The sequence below is a fragment of the Crinia signifera genome, chromosome 2, assembly GCF_055691185.1.
Source record: "Crinia signifera chromosome 2, ASM5569118v1, whole genome shotgun sequence".
Taxonomy (NCBI): Eukaryota; Metazoa; Chordata; class Amphibia; order Anura; family Myobatrachidae; genus Crinia; species Crinia signifera.
In genome coordinates this window covers 137839002-137864551 of record NC_139218.1, presented here as the reverse complement: position 1 = coordinate 137864551, position 25550 = coordinate 137839002, and the positions used below count along the sequence as shown (strand labels likewise).

Genomic DNA, 25550 nt, shown 5'->3' with positions numbered 1-25550 from the left:
GCTTCACAGGTGTCCGCGTGGCCACGGACACCTGTGAAGCCCGCGAGGGGACGCGCTTACCTGTGAAGGTATCCGCGTCCCCTCGCGGGGCTCGCTGCGCTCGCCACGCTTCGGGCTCGGTGGCTCGCTGCGCTCGCCACACTATTCTATTCTCAACTCCACGCCGACGTGGATAGTAGGGCATGAAAAGGTCGTAGGACGCGTACCGCCGCCCCTCGCGGGCTCGCTGCGCTCGCCACGCTTCGGGTTGGCGTTGATCGTGGGGTGGCGTTAAAAATTTGGGGGGACATTTAAGGGTTAATGGGCTCTGTAGCCCATTTAACATTGATTCCTATGGCCAAATCGGGTGGATTGAGGCATTTAACACTAAAATCGGGTCCATCGCGGCTTTTAACATTGCTTCCTATGGGAAATCGGGAGCATCGCGTCGCGGGCATCGCGGGTACGTTTATGGCCGGCCGCGACGCGACCGACGCGATTTTTCAGGTTTAACATGGTTTTCAATGGGAAAATCGCGGGCATCGCGTCGGTCGCGTCGCGGGCAGGCATAAATGTACCCGCGATGCCCGCGACGGGCGCCGTTCTAGGTAAAGAGTACCCTTGTATTATATGGAATTCTACTTGTCTGCTCTATAATCGGGGATAAAAGTGTGTGTGTGTGTGTGTGTGTGGGTGGGGGGGGGGGGGGGGACCTGTAATTCTAACAGAAAAACATTATAGTTTGCAGGGGGGTGCCAAACACCCTACCACTGGCCCTGGCTCTGCCTAGAATGGGAGTAATTAGGTGGCAGAGGGAAATTAGTTCACCACCACCTTATCTGGAACACTTTATGCAATACAGCTGAACTGTATGAAGAGAGCTTGGAAAGAGACATGGGCAGGGTTTTCATATTATTTTCCTTTGTGTGCAACATCATACAAACCCTACTGCAGTGCTAACCGTTCATACACACACACACACGCGCACACACACACTAGGATCCATTTCTGGAGGCAACTAATCAACATATTAGTATGTTTTTGGATGGTGGAAGGAAGCCCATGCAAAACACAAGGGGTCATACAAACTTGTCCTGGCTCCATCATGTACGATAGACATGCTAACCATTACATGATGAAGCTTTTATTCATAGAAACATAGAATTTCACTGCAGATAAGAACCACTTGGCCCACCTAGTCTGCCCTAAAGACATGTACATGCACACAATCACACACTACGGCTCACTTTATTGTCGGGGGACTGGCATTCCCGACCGATTGAAAAAAACAAACAAAAAACAAATCGTTGTGTATGAACGATATAGATGACGATGCGTGTACCCGCCGGTCGTTGGTAGAAGTAGATCTTTCCTGCATGCAGAAAGATCATAGACAAATCGCTAGCGATGTGTACCAATCGTTTCATGTGTATGCACGATGAACGACTTGGTAAAGCTGATTGACTGGCTTCCACTCCCCTCCACCATCGTTAAAGATCAATAGTTCATGTGTATTCGTTTGCTCAATCATTCATCATTTGACACCAAATCGTTTGTGCAGGAGTTCAGAGAAAATTGGGTACTTGTTTCCTAGCACGGCGCCCGTCGTGGGTCATCGCATACCTTAAGTTAAGGTATGCGATGGACGCGATTTTTGGGCTATTTTTAGCCTTTTTCCCAACAATTAAAAAATCGCGTCCATCGCATGCCTTAACTTAAGGTATGCGATGCGACCGTCGCGATTTAACATTGAATGCATTGTATTCAATGTTAAATTCCTATGTAAAATCGGGTCCATTGTATGCCATTATATTGGCATACAATGCGACCGATGCGATGGACCCGATTTTACATAGGTAACAATGTTAAAAGGCCCAATGGACCCGATTTTTGATTGTATACCCACCCTGATGGGTAATTTGTATGTGAAATGCCCCCCCCCCCCCCCATGATGAACGCTAACCCGAAGCGCGGCGAGCGGCGGTGGTACGCGTCATACCCCCACTATCCACGTCAGCGTGGAGTTGATTTTATATAGTGTGGCGAGTGCAGCGAGCCACCGAGCCCAAAGCGTGGCGAGCGCAGCGAGGGGCCGCGTAATACCTGTGAAGTAATGAGCGTCCGCTCGCCACGCTTTGGACTCGGTGGCTCGCTGCACTCGCCACACTATATAGAATCAACTCCACGCCGACGTGGATAGTGGGGGTATGAAAAGGTCGGAGGACGCGTACTTCTGCGCTCGCCACGCTTCGGGTTAGCGTTCATCGTGGGGTGGTGTTAACAATGGGGGGCGTTTGACCCATCAGGGTGGGGATACAATGAAAATTGGGGTCTGGGGGGGGGCATTTAACATTGGGGCCAATGTAAAATTGGGTCTCAGGGACCATTTTACATTGGTTCCAATGTAAAAATCGCGTTGATCGCATCGCATGCGATTTGGTTGCATTCGATGCGTTCTACGCGATTTTTTAGGACCCGATGGATACAATTTTTATCGCTGGCGCCGTGCTAGGAAAACAAGTACTGAAAATTGTTAAGGACATCGTTTGATCTGGGCAAATAGCTAATTGTGGGTCCAGCTTTAGATACTAGTGAAGTAGATTTACCAATAAATAACTGGTGTTTTAGATGGACACAGTGCACAAATGTCCTGCAGTCCTTCTGTTGGATGCTTTCATGTTGTAACCTGACTAAACACAACAAAATCTAACTAGTAGCAACATACAGTATGTGTGTATATTGCATCATGTTGTTAAATAAGCGCTTATGTGGCGAGACTACAGCTTGCATACATATATCTGGAAAAAAAGAAATAAGAGCCTTGTCTTCGGGCTACCATTCCTCAAAGCCTATAGATAATCATGTGGATTCTGTTCCGTTTAAAGTACCTATTGGAATCACTTTCTTTACATTAGTTTCCATTCTTTCCAAATCTATATAGAAAAACAAAAAATCAAAAAAACCACAAAAAAAAAAAAAGAGGAATCCTGTTGTAGCAATGTCTCAAGTATATCAAACTATTTTAACCAAAATGCTACCACCTCTTCTCTGCAAGGAGTAAAAATCAGTTCCCAACTTGATAGCGCTTCCATAGTTCCATGGTGGCTGTTTTTCTCACGGTGCAGTGACTGGTCTAATGCAGCTCCACACTACCAGATCTTGAAGTTAAGAAGTACTGTACAAGAAGAGGAAGCTTATCTTCTCCATCTCATTAAAAAGGTAAACATGAGAGCCAGCTAAGTGTCTAATTAAGCTTCTAATTAGTCCCTGCTTGTTACTAATGCAAATTAGATTACGCCGCTTAACTACAGCATGTCCACAACACCCTTGTTAATTGCGGCCTTTGAAATTAAATTACTCCCTAATTAGCATATCAAAGCCATTGATTCTCAGCCAGAGAAGACAAGGGCAGAAGAGAGGCGAGTGCCAAGTTTTGTTAATTAGGGTCGCCTAATTAAATTGTGACGTGTGACTGCATGGTGAGGTCTCAAGTAGTATAGTGGCACGTGTTTGCGGAGTGCCAGCTCATGGGGCCAACAGAGAAAACAGCGCGTAGTAAGAAGAAAAAAAAGTTACAAAAGCAGTGCCGTATATATTACATACACACATATGTACACACACGCAGACACACACATAGTATAAAATCAATTTATATTAATTGAGAATCCTTTCTAACCAATCTAGGGTTAAAATAAATCCAATATTGTAACATTAAAGAGAATTAACAAATATTGTGTGCAGTCTCCACAGAATTTACCAAGATGGGAGTTCTATTTCATATGGGATGTTGCTATAGTCAACCAATCAAAATGTACTTAAAAATTAGCACCTTTTAGAATATAATAGATAGTATCTGGTTGCCCATAGGGCAGGGCTTGACAAATTTCTTTAAAATCTAGGAGCCAGTTAAACTAATAATAGAGGCAGTGCAACCCCGCCCCCCCCCCCCCCCCAAAAAAAAAATATATAAATAAAAGTAGGCCATTACATATACCACGGGCCGTAATGACCATTACTCCAAATATCATAATGCTCATTACATATAATACCACATGCCATAATTACATATTATGCCACATAAGTTCCGCTTATACCTACATGCTCGTTGCTACGGGTTTCATGCTTGACGCCAGGGGTTAGCATACTAATTTTCAAAGGAGTTAAGATGCTTTGCCAGGGTCAATATGCTTGTTGCTATGAGGTTACCATGGTCCGCCAGGGGTTAACTTGCTTATTGCCAATGGGGTTAACTTGCTGTGCCAGGGGTTAATATGCTCTGCCAGGGGTTAATATGCTTGTTGCTATGGGGTCACCATGGTCTACCAGGGGTTAACCTGCTTGTTGCCAAGTGGTTAAACTACTTGTTGCCATGCCATAGTCTGACAGCAGCTGGGAGTTAGTGGCAGCGGCGGTGGCCAGTTACACACAGAGCTGCTGCTGTTGTGTCCGGGGAGGCCGGGCTCTGACATTGGCAGCCAGGTACATATGGTGCAAATCCACCCGGAGGAGGAGCTGGAGCTGCTGCTGCTTCTGTGTGCGGGGGAGACCAGGCTCTGACAGCACCGGCAGCTGGATACATGGGTGAACCACCCGGAAGAGGAGCCAGAGCTGCTGCTTCTGTGTGCGGGGGAGACTAGGCTCTGACAGCAGTGGCAGCCAGGTACACACGGGTGAACCAGCCGGAGCTGCTGCTGCCCGCTGGGGAGGCCGGGCTGCTGCAGCTGCAGTACCGCGACGCTGGCTGTAGCGGACATATAGCAGCAGCGGACCTGCTCTGCCATGCACCCGGCCATGACCAGATTGTGCTTCCTCCCCACAAAAATCTGGTCACCAGGAAGCAGAATCTGGTCGCCGTGGCGACCTGGCCCTGGGTTTGTCGAGCCCTGCCATAGGAACATCCCATGTGAAATGGAACTCCCATCTTAATAAAAGGTCCTCATACATTAGGCCGACTTGTCCAAAGGACAAGTAGGACCTAATTTCCCCTGAGCTCCCACGCCAGCTGCCCGGGAGAGCTCACTATGATTTGGCACTTAATGTGCCATTAATTCCTGGGGAGTTGTGGGGGGGGGGGGGGCACAGGAGGTTCGGGCTGTGGGTGCAGCATCGGGCAGGGCAGGCAGTCCGCAGTGTCCGGGAAGCACTGAGCGGACATTGTGGACAGCGGCTGCAGAACTTGATTTAAAACAATAAATAAAAAATAGGCCTGATGCTGATTGGCTGAAAGTGCTTTCTCTCATCCAATCAGCGGTCTCTCTGTCTCGCTGCTGATTGGCTGAGATATAGCTCTCTCAGCCAATCAGCGGTAGGTCTCTCTCTTGGAAAAAGAAAATCACTTTCTGTTGCCGCAGTGTCTGCTCAGAACTCCCCGGGCAGTGCGGACTGCCTGCCCCACATGATGCTGCACCTGCAGCCCAGATTCCATGCTTCACCCGCAGCCCGGACCCCAAGCTGCCTGCCCCCTTCATATAGTTGTGTGCGAGGTGCCTCTGATGTGTCCGATCCAACAGATGGGCAGCAGGTTCAATCTGTAGGGTCCGACCGATGCGCACGGGACCGCGCATCGGGTCGGATGGGGTGTCAAACACATCCGATGTGGGACGATTTCTCATCCCGATTTGGCCTTAAGTTTCCCTTATGTTGTCAGCGCTCTGCAGATATTAAGATGTATAAATTGACTCGACCAACAATACCGTTTTTTTTTTGTGTGCAACCAACTTACATTTTTCTTAATTAATTTGCATATAGTTATGAACATTCGATCTTTTACAGAATATCAATTATAAAGTGGTAACAATTGAAACTTTACATTTTGGAGCCAGTATATTCATGTCTGGGTGGTGAAAATGTTCTATAGTACGTACAAATGAATGAAAGCAGCAACAGAAGCATACAAAAGTACCAAACTACCATATGCTGGCGATGTATTAAATCTTGAAATAAAGTATTATACAATCACCCTCGTTTTTATGTGTTGAAAAATGAGTTACAAGATAGATCATCAACAATATGCAGAATAACGATATTGTTATTGCTATATAGTACACATCATCTAGTGCATACACACTACATTATATCAATATGATGTACACTCCTGTTTATGACCCCCTCCCCCATTGCTGGTACACGCAGCCCAATATGGACTACATTGTCAATGACTGCAATTTGAGTGGGAGGGTGTCTTCTTGCTTCACTGAACGATATCCTTTAGCGTGCATGCACAAAACTGTTCGCTTAAAAACATACGATATTGCTCATGGAGCATATCGAATAGTGGGTACCCAGTTTTAGAGGCTGATTGGTTGGTACTTTTTATGGAATCAACAAAACTTGTGGAGAGATATCTCCCCCCTAATGTTTAACCATTATTGAAAAGGAAATAGTGTTTTCTTTAGACTCAACAAGGCATACATTATAATCTCCAAAGAAGAGATTCTCTCTTTACTAAGTTCCCATTAATGGAGAGCAGATGTATTAAGCCTGGTAAAGTGATAAAGTGGCTGGTGATAACGAACCAGCCTATCAGCTCCTAACTGTCAAGTTAGAGGATGAGTTCAAAAAATGACAGGAGCTGATTGGCTGGTCAGTTATTCTCCTTCCACTTTAGCAGGCTTAATAAATCTGCCCTTGAAGCCATTGAGGACTACAGAAGTTACCACAAATGGGCATCCATTTTAAATACAATATCATTTTTTGTATTAACTCACTGAACCCCATGCACACCTACATTTCTAACTCCATTTTAATGAAGAGCCAATAAATGAGGAGATGCAGTTTTTGTACGGAGAAGGGATGCAACCATCAGACACTGCTTTCAAAGCCATTAAATGAACTAGCCACAAATCTTTGAATTTTAATTTTCTATTGTCAGGTGGTACATGCTGGGTGCAGACGTTCCCCAACACAGAACCTTCCCCTTATCACTTGTGGCCTTGTGGCCATCTCACAAACTACAGAACTTTTCCATGCCTGAAGCTTGAAAGCTTTCCCTGAGACAAGAGGAACAATCCTTATTCATCTCTTATTTTACTGAAAATGTATAAAAATGGGAAAATAAAAAGGAAGGTTTCATAATGTTGCAGTGATTGAAATAAGAAAGGGAAAAGAAAGCCCAGAGAGAGGCCGCTTTTAATCACCCTCCACACAAACCTCGTCCCTGAGCTGATTCAATTAACTGATAACAGAAGCATCAAATTAATTTTTCAAGGATGTTAGATTTTGATGAAGAAAATCTTTCTGATTTTAATCGGCATGGTGTTTAAAAGGCATAAATGAATATCCCTTTTAAATCATCAGGGGCACCAAAGGACACTGGCGCTTTGCTTAACGTGCACATTCCAACCGTTTAATTGAGGAGGGGGCGAGAAGAGTGCAGCAAATCTGTATTAAGAAATTAAATAAATAAAAAATCCCCACGCCCCTTTAAATATTAAACAATGGGATGTGAAACTTCTCTCATTATGGATTTGTAAAACTGAAAAGAGATATATGTGCAGTTAAAGAAAAGAGACCCAAGATGCTTCATATAAAAATATGAATTACCTAGATATACAAATAATAAAATAGCTTATATTAAATATCTTAATTGGCTTAATACAATAATTAATGTTATGGTTAGTATCCACAGCTAAAACAAGTTTTGAAATATGCAATTTCTGCTACCCACAGTTTCTAAAGGTCCTTTAAATTTTGATTTTATTGGGCTCCAGTAAATCATTGTCCACATGTGGCTTTCTAAGTTGAGAGTGATTCTGCAGATAGACCCTGTTCTAACAAAGCATATGCAGTCCTGTAATAATCTCACACATAGACGTATAGTCATTTATTTACTAAAAGTGAGATTATACTTGAGCACTACAATCATTTAATAGCCAAACATGGCAATATTTGGCAAGTATGTTATCAGTTTTTGTCCAAATGGTTTAAAATGGCATGGATAGCCATACTTTTTCTAATGAAACTAAACTTCAGCAGTGTCAGAGCTTGTGTCCTGTCCTGGGCCTCTATTTCAAACCTTCATCTCAGCCATTCATGTACATATTTACTAACAGTTATTTATGACTATTTTATACTGCTTTCAAATCGCAAAATGAAAGTTCACACCAGTCCCGACCCGAACCTGCATTTTGGGATGTTCACATCCCCACAGTGAACCAGCATTATTGCCGGTTCGCGGATATCATCCGGGGTGCGGCGGGGAGTCGGCACATCATTGGGGGTGGGGGAGGAGGCAGTAGTGTGAACGGGTCACTCGACATGTTTAACCCATTCACACCAAGCAACATGGCAAGGAACCGGTAAGAACTCTGCTTTTTTACTGGTTCGTATTGCCGTGTTGCTACCAGTTTTTGGGACAAGGTAACCCCTTTCACATCGCGCTAATTACCGGGTCAAAGCAGCTTGTACCCGGTAATTAGTTGCAATGTCAAAGGGGTTTTAGTCACTCACGCTACAATAGAGCTTACAATCTATATTATAGCATCAACTACACTCTCCCAAAATTAACTACAGAAATTTTAAAACAGGTTCCAGGGACACTTTGGGCTGGACTCCGAGTCATTAGCAAGTCCAAAACACATCTAGCTATTGTTTGGCAGCTACGTTGCACCACAGATATGCACCTTGACACAGTCTCCATGCATGTATGGTCCTCCCCGTATGTAAAATGGGTCATTCTGGATTTGATTTGGGTTGCTACCATATAGAATCACACAAATGATCCAAGTTTGTGGGAGTGTCATGGGCTTGGTGCCAGAGTTCCATGCTCTTCTTAGCAGTGCATATGATGTAGGGATGCCAGTGCATGACTATGCATAGGGTATGTGCAGATATTCATAATGACCATTGCAGCTGTGCAAATGGAAACTGTAGGGAAGCCACACAGATACTGACATTTGCATACGTTAATGTGGCTGCTGCGGATGTACTCACTCGCAGCTGCTTTGCATTTGATGCATTCACGCTCTTTGCGGTTGAACCATATGCCGCTAACCAAGCTATACAGCCTTGGCAGATCTCAGCACTATAAAAATAAATCTCTCCATCTATTGGATTAACAAATAAGAATAGAGGTCATAAATTGCAGATGGCATGTAGTAAGATGGGAATTATAGGGTCAGCTGACAACTATTTGTCAGGTTTGGGTCTACAATTACTTGAAGCAGCATTCTTGTGCACTTAGTCATGTATTATAGGACTCAGTCACTTTAAAGGTGTGTACACACGGTGCAATTGCTTTACAATTTGATCGGGATCAAATCGCATGGCAAGCAAAATGCAGTTGATGTTGATTATATAGTAGAGATATGTACAATATAGTCTTGCCTGCATAGTCTATTTTTCTTTTTGATTTCCACTAAACGGGAGCACGGATTGGAATTGAATTGGCATCGAATGTGGCTTAAAACCGGTCGATTTCGACTATATAGTCAAAATCGAACAAAAAGTTAGTCAGAATTTCACCATGTGTACGCTACATAAGAAATAAAGATTACCCTGCTATCACAAACACTGTAGCATTACTAATTGTTAATGCTCATTGGACCACAATATGAAAATGGCACTTTAAAAAGTGTAAAAATTGAACATTACATAATTTAAGAATAGTATGTGTTTTGTAAAGTTTATTGCGTTTAGTGTATAATTATAGAATACCTTTTTTTATTAACCCTTTGGGGGTTCAAGAAAAATTGCCAAAATAGATGTAAAAAATTGCCTAACATTTTTATTCATAAGGACCTGTAATGTTTACCTTATATAGGAAATATAATTTTTTTTACCCAATATTTTTTTATTTGAATCTATATAAAAAATGTAAGCAATGCTGGCATTTTAAGCCGATATTGTGCGCATCTCTCACAGAGATGTCGGCACTCAAAGGGTTAAATATTCCCTTGATTGAAAAATGCAGTGTTCAAAAGGTTATTACTTGCAAGATCCAAATGTGTATTTAACCATCTTCCAACAATAAGATTGCCATTGGAGGCATTGTTCCGGTAAAGGCTGGTGTTTTTGCACTACAAACCACACAGAAGGGCAGTATTGTTAAGCAAATATTCAGCAAGATACAGTTGCCTGTGCAAAATATCGCAGTTATAGATTTTACAGAACATTTAAAGAACACAAAGTGAAAGTAAATGATTTAGAAACAGAGTTTATTTCAAAGGCTTCAAATGTCGGACCTATGACAATTTTGCAGAGAAATGTCCACTTGTAATACCAAACTTTGCATATTAACTACATAAAATTATGGATCACATTTTGCCAATGTAAGGGCACTGGGGATTTACGGTTTCGTTAGTGATGGGTATGGAGAAAGGGCTTTGGGTTTCTGACAGGCAAATGATTTCAGAAGAGGTACATGCTACGTTTTCAGCCCGAATAAAAGAGGGACGAAGATTGCACAAAGCAAAGAAAGAGAACTTGAGTAGAGATAACCAGGTTAAAAGCAGAAATTCTTGGAATGAATGTCCTAAGAGGGAAAACAAACAGAGCGGAGAGCACATTCTCCATCCCCTCTTGTAACCCGCCCCTCCATCTCCCCTATGTGAGCACGGAGCTGGGAAAATGGGGTTGGAAGCAAGTGAAGTCTTTGTGGGAAGTTGGAATGAGGCCAGTAAAATTATCTATTTTGAATGGCTTAGTGCATCATCTCATCCATGAGGTTCTTTAGCAAGCAACATAGAACACTTCTACAAACTCACAACATACATGCAGTCATTTCAGAGACCTTTACACGTATTCTACATTGCTAGTAAAAGCAAACCAAGTATAGTTGCTACATGTAGACTCCATAACCTGGTGTTCAACTGCTTTTTTTTTTTCCAAATAAATATGCAGAAGTTTTTCAAATGATACATTTTCTTCCATGTGCCTTAATAAGTACACTTACTGAATTAAAATGATACAATGGAGTAGCTTGTCTTTATGTAAATATTATACTTTGATTTGAATAATCATATATTGATCTGGAAATTTGTGCATTTACAACAAAGGTTTAGAAAACAGTCAGTCTACTGTGGTATAACTTGCTTGATAACATTGATTGACAAATAGTCAGAATTGGGACACAGGCAAAAACAATCTATATGAATATATATATATATATATATATATATATATATATATATATATATATATATATATATATATATATATATATATATATATATACACACACATACATACATACATACATACACACACACACACACACACACACACACAGTGCTACAGACAAAAGAAAGAACAAATAATGACAAAGAATTGACATATTGTGTCAAGAAAGTTTCACATTGCTTTTTGGGGAGTTAAAAAATGGTACCATGTAGCTGGCTAAACATATGGTAGAGTATATATACTCTACCATATGTTTAATGATATAATGATCAGGCTGTTATTATACAAGACACATTTTTTTGCAAGCTCCAAAATAGTTTATCATAACACAATATTTATATCCATTGGGAAACTCTTCCTATCCAAACACTAATTTTACCCAACATCTCCCTTCTGCTAACTAGAAGAGGTGTTCAGGCAGTGGTCCCCCGCAGTTTGGAAAACTTAACCCCTGCCATCAGAAGGGACGATGGAAACTACTTTGTTAGTAAAAAAGCGGATTGCGCCAAGCAGAATCAGTCCAATTAACACCTGTGTTAGAAGCTAACGCTGCATAGATTTCTGCCTGTTTAAGTAGAAAAAAAATTACATACAGTAAAGAAATATATAGGTCTCTTTTTTTTTTGGGGGGGGGGGGGGTGCACTTTCATGTTAAATGATCTAGTGAGTTATAATAATGTCAACACAAGTAAAAAAGGTAAAACTCAGATGAGCAAAAAAAATAAAAAAAGGTAACTTGCATTTAGGAAGGTTATCTTAACATAAATAGCTTATGTCTCTTATTAAAAGTATGACCTCAACCCTCTTGGTCTAATAATTTTATGGCATGCTGAGACTTGTAGTTGGAATATCACAAATGATCAAAACGTGTTAGGTTAACACTCATAAACATATAACCCTCTTATTACTAAAAATGGACACGCCATACTAACAGAACCATTGGCGTCTTAATTCTCAAGTAACCATTTATCGAACTGGGTGCATACAGAATTTTGTAATTAGTTTTCATATCATACTTCAAAAATTAAAGAGAGAGCAAATAAAAATGTGAAACAAATAAATAAATAAAAAAAACATGAAGTGGAAGGTCTAAAAACAAAACAAAAATCTATATTTAAATTAGCTTTTCTTGAACTGAGCTTCGGGAAAAACAATTATTTTTTACTTGTATTCCACTAACCTGTAACATAAAAATAGGTATATAATTGTCTCTCATAAGATAAACGAAGATTTCTGTAATTGATCAAAAATGTGACATCCTGAATGGATTGGGAATATTTGGGTCATCATCCAACAGTATTGTTAAATTAGATGGAAACAGAGCACATATTTTCCATATTAATTCCTTCTACATAATATAAAAGGCCCATTGATCCCATTACTTTAACTTTACATTTATTAATCAGACAACCTTATCCGCAGCTCAGACCTGACAGTTGATATAATGCACAAAAAACAGACAATATATGAAGTGAAGAGTGATACAGATTAGAAGAAGTATGTTAGGTATCTGCTCCAGAGCAGCCTTATGTATTTATGAGGCACAAGACAAGTTATAAAAAGTAGACATGACAGAGATGTACAGACACAACATACAGACATAATAAACCAATGCATAATACACAGAGGGATGATGTACAAGGACAGTACAGAATGCGGAGACAAGAAACAGATGTGCAGCCAGTATACAGAGATAAAGCACAATATGCAGATACAAGACCTAAATGTATAGATACAGTATGGAGGGAGAAGTCATTTTTATTAACACTTCATATATTGTTGAAGAGCAGGATTGTATAACCTGTGCACACAGTGGTACAAATTCAAGGCATAACTCAGCCTGTTAAAATGAACTCAAAATAAAAGTTACACCACATGATAATAAACATGTATAACACAAACAATTAGTGAAGAATCATTGGGCACATAACAAAACGTATCTTATACACAAAAAGGCACAAATCAACATTAACAAATACACATTTTCATATCCGAATAGAATCTGAAATATTGGGAATTGTGTCTGTTTAGTGCCTTACAATGAAGTCCATATTATTGATTTTGGTTTCCATCTATTTCAGACAGAGTGGTCAACCATTTGTGTTTTTCAAATCGGCTTGAATACAGTTAAAAAATTAGTTAATACAAATAAAATCTTCCCACATTAAAAAGTCCTACCATAAATGAAATAGAGCTTATTGTGGGTGCTAAAGGGAGCATTCAGTATGCTTCTAAAACGCTCCATGGCACTATGATGAAGACAAGTAGAAATAGTGTAATCCCTCAATGTAAGTGCTCATGGGGCTAGAATATATGTTTTGTAGAGGCCCCAGGGCAACTAACTTGTGGAGGCCCCTACCAATAAATTGTCAATCAGGTATGATGGTGATAATTATTCAAAGTACAATTTGTCAATTCTCCCAGCACCAAAAATGGAATGCCTCTGTTCATATTATGCCATGGTGCTTCCAACAATGGTGATGTAGTTATTAGTGGTGGGCCTGGAGACTTCTCCTGCCACCCTGACAATATGGCTCTGAGCTACATACTAGATACAAAAGATACAGATACCAAAGGTAGGCATAGAATGCTCCACACAGTATTAAACAGTCACATAGGCGCAGGAGAAGACAATCTCAAGCTCAGACTAGATTCATGAATTAGCATATTGACCCAGATTGGTAACATGTCAATGTGATTTCATGACAGTGGTACCCAAAAGAACACCAATTACAATGTACAGCTACACTGTATGTTGCGTTACTGAGCAGAGTGACAGATCCAGAACGTGTATATTGCAAAGGACCTAGCTTTGATTGGCATATAAAAAGTTATAAAAGTGGGCATGGCAACATTGTACAGACACAAGGTAAAGCTACATCCATAATACAGCGAGAGAGACAGATGTACCAGGACATCTGTCACTGTGCAAAGTAGGGCTGCAGATATGTTCTCACTTCTAAGCAAAGCCAATACTGTAACACTGATCTGCTCAAACATTAGGTTACCGAAATCTAGTGATGACAGATAAAGTCTCATACTTTAAAAAGGCACAGTTTCTTTCAAATAAAGTTTGCCATTTATTGGAAGGTGGCATCTATTGAATCTTGCTTAGAATTCTACCTGCGATGTGGAATATAACATCCGGAACCTACAATCAGTATTGTAATATTATTTCAAGTAGGCCGAGCACTGCTGCAGCAAATAAAGTAACACTAAATTTATATCTGGAAAATCCTGGGTTGTTAGAAAGGGGTTTAAAAAAAAAAAAAAAACCTGCAATGAAATGGAAGATCAACAAATAAGTGCGATGAAAGGCAGTAGCTTTGTCTATGAAACACTGCTCTAGGCAAACAGTCAGGAACAGCAGTTTTACAGAACAGACACCACTAACATGCACAACATTGCTAAGGAGAAATGTATGAAAGGAAATAGAATGTCACAATCTCACATATTAGGTGTACACGCATACACAGGGTCACCAACCTCTACATACAATTGGCCATACATAAAATGTTGTGTAATAAAGATTTGCAAAAAAACTAAATGTGTGTAGGATGGACAGGATCACCCATACAATGTCGCACTGTGCTACAGAAGACACAACTGAGGTGGCCTCACTGCACACTTGGGTTTTAATGGCACATTTCCTGCCTCATTACACACCAAAGTTATGGGGTCTGAGAGCCGCTGTAGGGTGACTGTGCAGTATCATGCCCCCCTCCTTGCAGTCCTACTGATGTCAGCTGTGTAAACATCCCATCCTCACCCCCTAAAATACCTCCCAGTTCCGAAAAGGATACGCAGCTGGTGACTTTGGCCTTGATAGAGTTATCTACAACTCTTGCCCTGATGCCATTCTCCTGTACTACAGTGGCAGTTGTACAGCAGAGATAATAATAGCCTGTAAGGCACAATGAAACCAATAGCCATTTTATGCAGAAGTCTTGCTGCAATATAGCATTATTAGCTGCAGATTTCTAGATATTCTAATGAGAGAGAGAGAGAGAGAGAGAGAGAGAGAGAGAGAGAGAGAGAGAGAGAGAGAGAGAGAGAGAGAGAGAGAGAGAGAGAGAGAGAGAGAGAGAGAGAGAGAGAGAGAGAGAGAGAGAGAGAGAGAGAGACTAACAACAGTAGCAAGCACCAACTTGCAGGATTTAGGAAAATATGCACGGATCTGTGACAAATGACAGCGGTGTGTAATAACAAAATGAGAGATGACTGGAATCTGCTGGAGATTACCTCTTGAGCTCACTTTGCTGCTGTAAGATCACACTTTACGGAACATTCAGATGACACCTCTGCGATCTTACATGCAGTTGGTCATTACATTCAACAGGTGTTATTTTCCCACAAACCATTGTTGTTGAAAACTAAGCAGTTACTTGATTTAGTACATTTGTTTTAATTTCTACAAAACAAAAAAAAAAGGTACTTCTCACAGAAATTGAATAAAAAAATAAATGCAAGAAAAAAGATAAAATGCATGCAGCATCTTGTGGCTATAAAAGGGCTTTAACAATTTAAATGCTGATGACCGAAACTTGCAGATCATTTAAATACACACAGAACATTCAACTGAAAGTCTATAACGACAAAATAATAATAAGGGGTCATACCTACAATAGGGGCAAAAGTAGGCTGACACCAAAATAAAAAATAATATCTAACGCCATAGATACTTCTATATCCACAGAAATGAAGGTTATCCATCACTATATTACTTTCCGAGTTCTCTGCACAGTGATTTCCCCAAAAAAATCACTATGCAGAACTCTCTCACCTTGCTGTTTATTTGATTCAGGTATCACCCACAGACTAGAGTATAGCAATAATGTCTAGCCCGACCACTTCACAATAACTGAATATAACTTTACAAACTGATAGTCACGATAGTGCAATACAGCCTGGGAAAGTGGATCAAATGACAGCGCTGATGTCAGATCCGAATAAATGAGTGACAGGGACTAAACTCAGTACCTGACATGCCAGATGAAGGAGATGAGTGAGGAAGAGCCCAATGATGCTGATTTACACACATAGCAAACAAAAGATCAAAAAGAATATAGGTAGTCTTCAGCATGTTAACCGTTTCCTCCACTCCTACAAGGAAAGCACCTGTACTTATTTTGTGAAAGACAAAAATATATACAGTACACCATGTGAGTGTAGAATTGTATTGTAGATTTTACATCAAATCTGTAATGTATAGAATTCTAACAAAGATAAGGAAGGTTACAAATTCTATGAACAAAATAAACTTAAAGTTGTAAATTAAAAGTAAAGTTTTGATCATATATGTTAGAACTAGATGTTCCAAGTGGCTTATCAAAGTGTAAGTTTCTATCTAACAAATTTCAATATTCCAATAATTACTCCAAAAACACTTTTGTTTTCATTACACAAAATATTTAATTGGTGCCAACAAGATCTGATTAAACTATTTCCAGCAGTAGAAAGTCCAAAATTTATGTTCGGTACAAATACTACAGAAGGTGGATACTCACTGCCCCCAGGAAGATCAGCGGATATCGAGAAACGGATCAGACAGATTACTTTCTGGGATCAGTATCCACTGCTACCGTGAGTACATTACTTTCACATAAAGTGAGTTTAAGATGAATTGGCGCAGAAAGCGCCTTTGTGAATATGCTGTACTCAATTATATATTGCGGAGAACTTTACATGGGGAAAATTTGTAAGGACTCTTGCATTTATTTATGTTACACCATACAGTATGTAAGTAGTATCTTCTGTTTTATTAATGTTGCATGCAATAAAGGGTTTTTTCTTCAGACATATACAATATTTAAAAAACTAAAATGGATAATTACTAATATCTGTTAAATATGATGATCGTTTCTAAGGGGTTATTTATGAAAGCCTAACAAGCAATATATTTTTGAGATATAAAGTCCCAGCCAATCAGCTCCTGTCATTTTTCAAACACAGTTTGCAAAATGTAAGACAGAAGATAATTGGCTGGTACTTTCTCACAATTTTATCTCTCTCCGAGCTTTGATAAATACTCCCTTAGGTCACTGTTAGAGGTTACATTTTCATATACAAAAAAAAAAAAAATTCTGAACATCCTCTGGAACGAAGGACTTCAATAAACCCCAGAGTTTTCCAACTGGTATCAGAGAGCCCCAAAGTGCTCTCAGAATGAAGCACAATACGCACTATTGTTGTGATTTATGAGAACCAGTTCATGTATCCAATCACTCGAATACAAAACTGTGAAGAAATAGGAAGATACACGCAAGTTACACATCCAGCCCTCATAAAGGCAATGCTCTTGTGTGAAGTTATAGCATCCAGACGTCTCTCGGCACTTGCACACGCATGCATATTATATCCATATAGACACTTCAAATAACTGAAAAGTTTCTTTCTTGACAAAGTATGTATGTATGTATGTATATTAATAGTATAAGTAGTATGTAAATAGTATACATTTTCAAAAATACAATTGAAATGCACTCTGGCAATACAATATAAACATTTACACATTAAATATTGTTTGCATTAAACAGTATGTGCATATGAACAAAGGTCTGAAATAATTTATTTTATAGAAAATATGAGTGTCTAAAAAAAAAAAAAAAGAAAAATTAAAAAAAAAAAAAGTCTCTTACACAAGTAAGTAAATGACACATTTTTCTTTCTCCAACACAGATATTTTCTTTAACGTACACATGTAATCATTAACTTATATCCAAACAGAGGTATGCGTAACTAGCCATCCTGACTACGGTACACAAACAAAACTAACACAAGAGGCTTTCTAGCTAGAAATAGTCACTTTAGTACAAGACCATAAATGAACGTTGAGTCAGTAAAGGTCATGCAGAGGTGGCTAGAAAAAAAATGTCCCACTTAAGAACGATGAGTGACTAATTAAGACTTTTTTCACCCCCCAGAGAAAGCGAAGTAGTATAATGATTTGGGGGAGGCAGTTAAGCCCTATATAGAACATGTGCACAATCGGGGGTACACTAAGTTTCAAAGGATGCCACTCCCAACAGGGAAGAAGTTAGTGGTGTCTCCAGACATACAGCACAGAAGCATTCTGTGGAAGAGATCCGCCACAGCTGCACAGGCTCGGAATAGTGGCCTTGCCAGACACAACAGCCCCAAGCCACTGAGCACAATACACGCTTAAAGTATAAAATAAAGTATATGAAAAGATATATATTAATGCAAATTGTGTTGCCATTTGGACTAATAAGCAAGTATATTTTGGCATTTATATTCCCAACATATCTACATATATTTACATACCAAGCACATACTTAGAAACACCCACACAGATAATGGGAGCAATCATTCCCTGATTACTGTCACCTCGTTAGCGCATGGGGATATGACAGGCAGGTCTCCCAAGACGTGCACTAAGCCCACCATAGTACATGGCCCTTTCATAACCACACAATTAGGGGATAGAGATTTAAAAGAACACCTTGCAGCAATGCGTTCCAGACTCATTTCTTAGTCACGTACTAATTGTTTGAACTAAAATCCATGTCATCCAAATGGATTTATACAATTTTGATGTAAAATCACTGCAAAAATAGAAGAATGTTTAAGTACTTGAAAAGCCCTTTAGCAAAGATCCCTTGCTTGTTGTCCCATGAGCAAGTTATGTACAAGTCAGATCCCATGCAAGCATGTGTCTCGGACAACAAAACCCACATCAAAGCCATTACACATGTGAAATCGCACTGATTCCTGTTGCCAGACTGGGCCCTGAGCATATGTTGTGTCTCACTGAGTTATATTAACATTTCAGAGGCATGATATGTTGCTATCACCTGACAGGAAAGCAATGTGACCGATTTACATTGTTACCAAGCGAAGTGTTTACACAACTTCTTAGAATCTATTGCTTATAGACAAACACTGTTCCAGACCTTTGTGGAACAAAGATTATTGTTAGGACACGTTTGCAGCACTTGCTCCAAGCTGCACCATACATATGTTGGGGAAGGGGGTGGGGGGTGTCTATATCTATATACATTTACTATACATACACTCATCAAGGAGCTGATCTGCAGGGAGGGGGGGGAATATATCTCTATGCACATACATTTATAATATATAAACTCGCCAAGGATCTGATCTGTTGTTCTGTAGCAGTATAAGGGAGGGATCCATAGGAAAATAAAGTTCATTGAATCTATTGCAGTCTAGTTCAGTAAACACAAACTTACCTCTAGATACGTGGAAGGGGGCTCCCTGCAAGTGACCTGCCAGTGACAGAATCCATGCAGAAGATATTCAGAGCAGCAACAAAACTTCTAGAAAGCCTGGAGCAGAACTTTCTGTCGCACCCAGTCGCAGCTTTACCTCCTCCCGACCATGTACAGTGCCCGTGTGTGCGCCAAAGGCTGGATATCCCACAGGAGCAGGTGGAACACACTTTGCTACAGTGTGGGAGGAATACAGGAAAGGGGGGAATAAAGGAGTATTCCCCAGCACTGGGAAGGAAACTAAGGAGGAAGGGAGAGATTGTCCTTGCTGCTTCTTCCGAGGCAGGAGGCAGAGAGAGAGTGACTGGATTCAGGAGCAGCAGAAAAAAAAAAAAGCTCCTTCCTCGCCCCCCCACCGTGACACTACAAAGACAAGAGCAGAGCAGCACCTCTCTCTATCTGCTCGCAGCCCCCTCCCCTCCCAAAACACACACAAAAAACTGCAGACAATCCTCTCCCGGCCCCCTCCTCCCTCTCTGCAAGACACCAGCTCTGAGACTGAAAGGGAAGAAAGCAGGCTAGGGGAGAAGAAAAGATTGGGTCTTCTCTCCAGGCAGGAAATCTGAGCCGCCTCTTCACATCTCACTGCACACGCGGATTCAGACTGGGCTTATTCACCAAGCAGCAGCAGCAGCTCGCTCTGCCGGCTCGGAGCCGGGGCCATCCGAGCAGTCCTCCTTTCTTGTGCTAGCCACGGCTCCCCGGCCTCCTACTGCTCGGAGATTTGCAAGGGGGAGAAAAAGTTTCAGCTTCCACATGTCTTCGGCGTGTTGTTAAATGTTGCAGCCCAGCTAGCACTCCCCAGAGAAAGGGGGCTGATCGGGGAATCGTTTGAGAAAGTCTTCATTTTAAATCTTTTTAGGGTTTTAATATTGTTTATTTATTATAAGTAAAGTGTTAAACGTGTCCTGTTACTTGGCAGCACAGTACTGGTTAAATAAAAATACATTTATATAGACAGCTGTCCCCCATACAGCTTACACGTGCATCTATTTAATCACAAGGTCTGGCATGATGCAAGGGGGTTCTGATCAAATTCATCTACTGATGTGACATTCAGCTATGGTACAAGGAAAGGCTAATTAAACAAAGCAATCTCCTAATGCTATATACAGTATGTGGTAAGGTAGCATTTGTCTAGGTAACCACAAATTCAACCATTCTAACAAGTCAACAAAATTAGGCTCAAAACCCCAAAAAGTAAAAAAAAAAAAAAAACTAATCTATGACAACATAAAGTGATGAAACGTAAATCTGGGGTAGCACTTTTTATGACATGGTACAGGTACTTAAAAACCACATTGGATGTGTGATCCACTAAGCAAAAAGTATAATGATACAATAAAAATATGTAAATGGTTATTTATTTATCTATCTATCTACTTCTCTATCCATATGCACAGAGATGGTTGCATGGCTAACTGCGAATCAAAACTTATATTGGATTAAAGTATGAAAACAAAGGACTCACCCTTTATGAGAGGTACAATGATTAAGCAAAAGGTCAAGGGGGACTCAAAAGTCTTCCTTTAAGTGGTGGAGATCGATGGTACCACACAGAGTCAAGAGCAGCCAAGGGAAGTGGTGTGGTTAGGTGATGCTGAGGAGAAAAGTTGCTTTGGTAAAGTGACGCTCTTCTGTAAAGCAGCAGCTGAACTTACGTGTACAGCCAATGATCAGCCTCACACCCCAGAGTTAGAGGGGTAAGCAAGCCCTATAGAAAAGTGTCCATACCAAAATAAATAGAGATTCACAGTTCTGAGATGCTTCGCCTGGAGCGAAGAGATGCAAGAGCAAAAATCTGGAGAAACCAGTCATTGTGTCCTCTCCTTTGTTCACTGGGGGCTTTAATAAAATGCCTCACATTTACTTTAATTAGCAAGTAATTTAAATTGCTCCTGAGCCATGTTCACCGGAAATCCTTACTGGAAACGGATCCCTTCATGTCACTCAGGCAGTCTGAAAACACACGGATATTCCCCTGGCACTGCTCACTTCCAAGGTTTTGTGCTGCCGATGGGTGAAAAACATAAAAACTAAGCAAAAAATATCAAAACATTTTCTCTTAAACATTAACTGGTAGCTCGATTACTATGCAATAACAAGCAGATGTGTCATTTGGATTATATAGCATTCTACTTTGGACAGACTAAATCCTGCTAGCCCCCTTTCTTTATTCTTAAAATCTAAGCGAAACCCTATTTAATGCCCTACAAGCTACTTGAGTCCTTTGTTCAGCGATCCTTTGCATTTTCTACTTCTAATATGTACTCAGCTGAGGAATTTTTCTCACCAGTTAACCATAGTACTGTATAAGGGTTGTTTCCCCTTTTAGGTATAACTCTGATGTGGAGTCCTTGTTGGTCAACCCTTGCAAATTGCTTAAAACTGCTTAGAATACTTGTACAGTATGTTAATATCAGTGCCTGTTCTTAATTGCAAGTTAAAGAGAATGACATATAATATATTGTGTTTTTGTGATTTTTCTGATTTATGTCCAGGCTGAAACGTAGATGGGGTCTTACTTACCGTAGTCTTTGATATCAATAATCCCTCCAGTAATCTGTTTTGTTTTTCAAGCGGTTTTCATGAATTTACCACACTCTGGCTTAGTAAGCAGAGTGTAGGAACAAACCATAACAGCTTGTTTACATCATGACTTTCTGTGCAACACACAGCCTATCACTTTTTTTTCCAGAGACATATTTTATCAATTAATGCTAATAGATTTTTCCGTAGATTGTAGGGTCGTGTGCATTTACTTCATATCCAAATATCAGATTAGTATGTAACATAACGTTATGTTGTAGCTCTATTCACAGGTGCAGCCAAACTTCTCCCATGTTTCCTCAAAGGTACCAGAAAATCAAACTAAAGTTACAATGAGGGGAACAGATTTAAAACATAGATATAAAATACAAATATAAATAACATTGGTTTGTGTTTGGTTTGTGTAGTCATGAAAAAACTAATTCGTATCCTAAACCAAATCATTAAAATTGTTCATTGTGGTTTATCAGTTGATTGCATTCTAAGCCTGTGTGTGGAAGCCCAAAGTCTGGAGACTCACAACAGTAATCCCTGCACATGCTTAAACTTTTTGCAAGCTATATAAATGTACGTATTCTGATATTGGTGGTTGTATGTGTATTAACAGACACTGCTGGTTCAGTGATTAAAGGTCTTTTTAAAATTGTTCCTTCTTTTGCAACCCTGTAAATCTGAAAAGCATCTTACACATCAAGCATAATGTAACCCCAATGTAGATAAAAGACTTGGCTTCCTCACTTAGGGTCTGAATCCTAGGTGGATGCAGAATCTACCATGGCTGCGTCCATCGTCATCTGCGATCTTATACAAATACTTCCCATGTGTTTATTTGTGTATCTGAATGTGCAAGGACTAATACACCAACTTTCAGCTTCTATACACACAATAATACTGATCGGTGCATCCTGAGACACCACCGTCAGTCTCACCATCTTACCAGATCTGTGCCAGATGCAATTTCTCTATCCATGTATAACCCGATTCAGTACTGAATCCCGGCGGTCGGGATCCCGGCGTTCAGAATCCCGACGCCGGAATCCCGACAGCCAAAATCCCGACAAGGGGGGGACGTGGATCGCCCCCCCCCTTGCGGGCTCGCTGCGCTCGCCATGCAGCGGGCCCGGTGCCTCGCTACGCTCGGCACACTAATTTATTCTCCCTCCAGGGGTGTCGTGGACACCCACGGAGGGAGAATGTGTCGGGATTTCGGCGGTCGGGATTCCGGCGTCGGGATTCTGAATGCCGGGATCCCGACCGCCAGGATTTTAACTGCATCCCGTATAACCTTCCATGTGAGCAGACACGCATCTCTGTACATAAACACTTTTTTGCTAAACTCCAGCAACACCAGAAGATGGACTATTTCCTAATCCACCTTCCTGTCACTGCCCAGGAATTCTCACTACATGTTTTAATGTACTTCCCCTGCTTACCTGAAATAGGAGAGTAATACCCCTTTCACACCAGCCTAAATTTCAGGGTTGGGTCCGGGAACAACCTGGGACTAGCTCTGGTGTGAAAGGTTCCAGGGACAAATTCCCAGGTTAATTTGCTGGCAATTCAACCCTGCTAGGTAGCAGGGTTGCTCCCGGGTCCTTCAAGGGTTACTGGCTGGTGTGAAAGGTACAGGGACATGTCTCTAGTGTTGCCTCTGCTAATGCTGATTTGCTAGCAGGGCAACTTCCTGTTGTGGTGGACGCTCACAGAAAGGTGCCGACCTGGGTTGTCCCTGCTTCAAAAGCATGTGTGAATGGGTCCCAACCCAGGAATGTCCCTGCTTGTCCCTGGAATTTAAATCCTGGATTTGTCTCTGCATTTCTGGTGTGAAAGGGTATAACTCTGAAGGCATTCAGGACGAATGCGGTGTGCGTTAAAAAAATCGCTCCATGAAGTCTGACTTCTGCAGTGCACTCAAATGACCTTACTGTTATATTGCATCGGGCTGACTTCATCCAATGTGTCTCAACCAACAGAAAAAAATGATAATTCTTGAAATTCTGATCAATGTATGTGGGACATTCAGAAACACTACGGCTATAGCTCACGAGTATTCTTTACATAAACTATTTTTGTATCAGATGATAAAGGTATCATTGCATTTCATATACTTTGGTTATGCAAAATGATTAAAAATCTGCAAGAATGAATAATAATGGCTGGGATGGGGCAGAAGAGGTACCTATATGGAAGCTAAATAAGAAAGCTTTAGACGGGAGCTACATCTGTCTGCTTACATCAGGAGTGAGATGACTCCCAAAAGTGGAATTTAAAGCACCTTCAATTCCATATCACACAGCAACCATTGCTATCAACACTGTTCATAAGAAGTGTCAACATAACGCAGGTCAGGTGCAAATTGTTCCTCAGCTAATACATTTGGTCACTCTGATGTTGTTTGATCATCCTTCTGTATGCATAGAAGTTTATGCTTCCAACCAACCATAACACTGAAATCAAAATCTATGTTGTTAATTGCATATGATCTTAAACTCTCAATTACAAGACAGTGCATTTTAATTTAATTTTGTTAAACCAACTTTAACAAATTGCTCTAAGGCTGTGCATTCTGCATTTTCAAATGATTTCCAACTGATGACATGATATATGATGATAATTAGTGCATTCTGTGCCTGACCTGCTTACCGCTGAACCTTCTTATGAATCCAGTGATAGCATTGGTGAGTATATCTCAAGGTGACATCCAATGGCAAAGCTAGCAACCCCTGGGGCCTGATGTAAAATATGAGCTGGAGACCCCCATACTCTTTTAACCAGTGATCCCTCCATAATTGCTATATGTATAATTGCAATAATAAATAAAATGCTAATAAAAGAAGCCGCCTATTTACCTGCAAGCAGGGGCGTAGGGAGGGCGGAGCCGGCGGAGCACTTGCTCCGGGCGCAGAGAGATCAAGTGGCGCCGGAGCTGTGCAAACTGTGCCGCTGGCTCCCCAGCCCTGCTTACCCGCTCCCTCCCCCGCCTGGCTGCGGCACTTACAGTGCTAGTACTTCAGTCAGAGTGCGTGGAGGTGCCGGGATTCTGCATTCAGAGGCACCCGGCAGGACGGAGAGGCAGGGACAGTGGCATCATGGGAATTGTAGTTTAAATGTTACTGCTCAGACTTTGAGCAGTAAACGATTAAACTACAAATCCCATGAGGCCATGCTTTGCCCTGGGCAGGAAGCCAGGAAGTCTCACACTGAATGAACAGTGTAAGCACGCTTCCTGGCGACATGCCTGCCCTGCAGAGTCAGGCAGAGACAACGATAAGGCTGTTCTGGAGGGAGACAGCTCTGCAGTTCTCTCCCTCCCCCTACCTCCCCTGCGTTTATCTAAGCAGCAGCAGCAGCAGCAGGAAGAGGACCCTCGGTTCACAATGTGTCATCAATGAGGGTAAAGATCCTGTTAAGTGGCTTGTAGATAATTAAATTGGCATTATACAAACAGTATTATCTGTTACTATTAATTTCACCACCTGCAAATGGAGTGTGTGTGTGTGTTTGTGTGTATGTTATATGCGTGTATGTGTATATGTTATATATGTGTGTGTGTGTGTGTGTGTGTGTGTGTGTGTGTGTGTGTATGTGCAGGGCCACTGGAGGTAGGTGGGAGCAGGGACACCCCCTGGATGGAGGTGAGAGGCGATTCCC

The 25550-nt window shown here is 41.0% G+C and overlaps 2 protein-coding genes across 14 annotated transcripts in view; one reads left to right on the top strand and one right to left on the bottom strand.

The window, feature by feature from the left end:
* The window catches only part of FOXP4 (forkhead box P4), a 66475-nt gene extending 45132 nt beyond the window's left edge, over positions 1–21343 (bottom strand). The window contains exon 1 of one of the 5 annotated variants that reach the window (XM_083172948.1): positions 20821–21343. The gene's annotated coding sequence lies outside the window, so the exon portion shown is untranslated. Of the gene's footprint in view, positions 1–19310; positions 19991–20820 lie in introns of those variants that run through there. The other 4 variants (XM_083172949.1, XM_083172947.1, XM_083172951.1 and 1 more) reach the window with 4 other exon arrangements.
* A 3723-nt stretch (positions 21344–25066) lies between these two features.
* Positions 25067–25550, top strand: part of LOC146058880 (uncharacterized) — a 72907-nt gene continuing 72423 nt past the window's right edge. For all 9 annotated transcript variants that reach the window (XR_014470017.1, XM_083171081.1, XM_083171083.1 and 6 more), the window contains exon 1: positions 25067–25293. Coding sequence is in view for 8 of the 9 variants with exons in the window: in XM_083171081.1 (XP_083027207.1) it covers positions 25104–25293 (190 nt within the window). In the remaining variant the exon portion in view is untranslated. The remainder of the gene's footprint in view (positions 25294–25550) is intronic.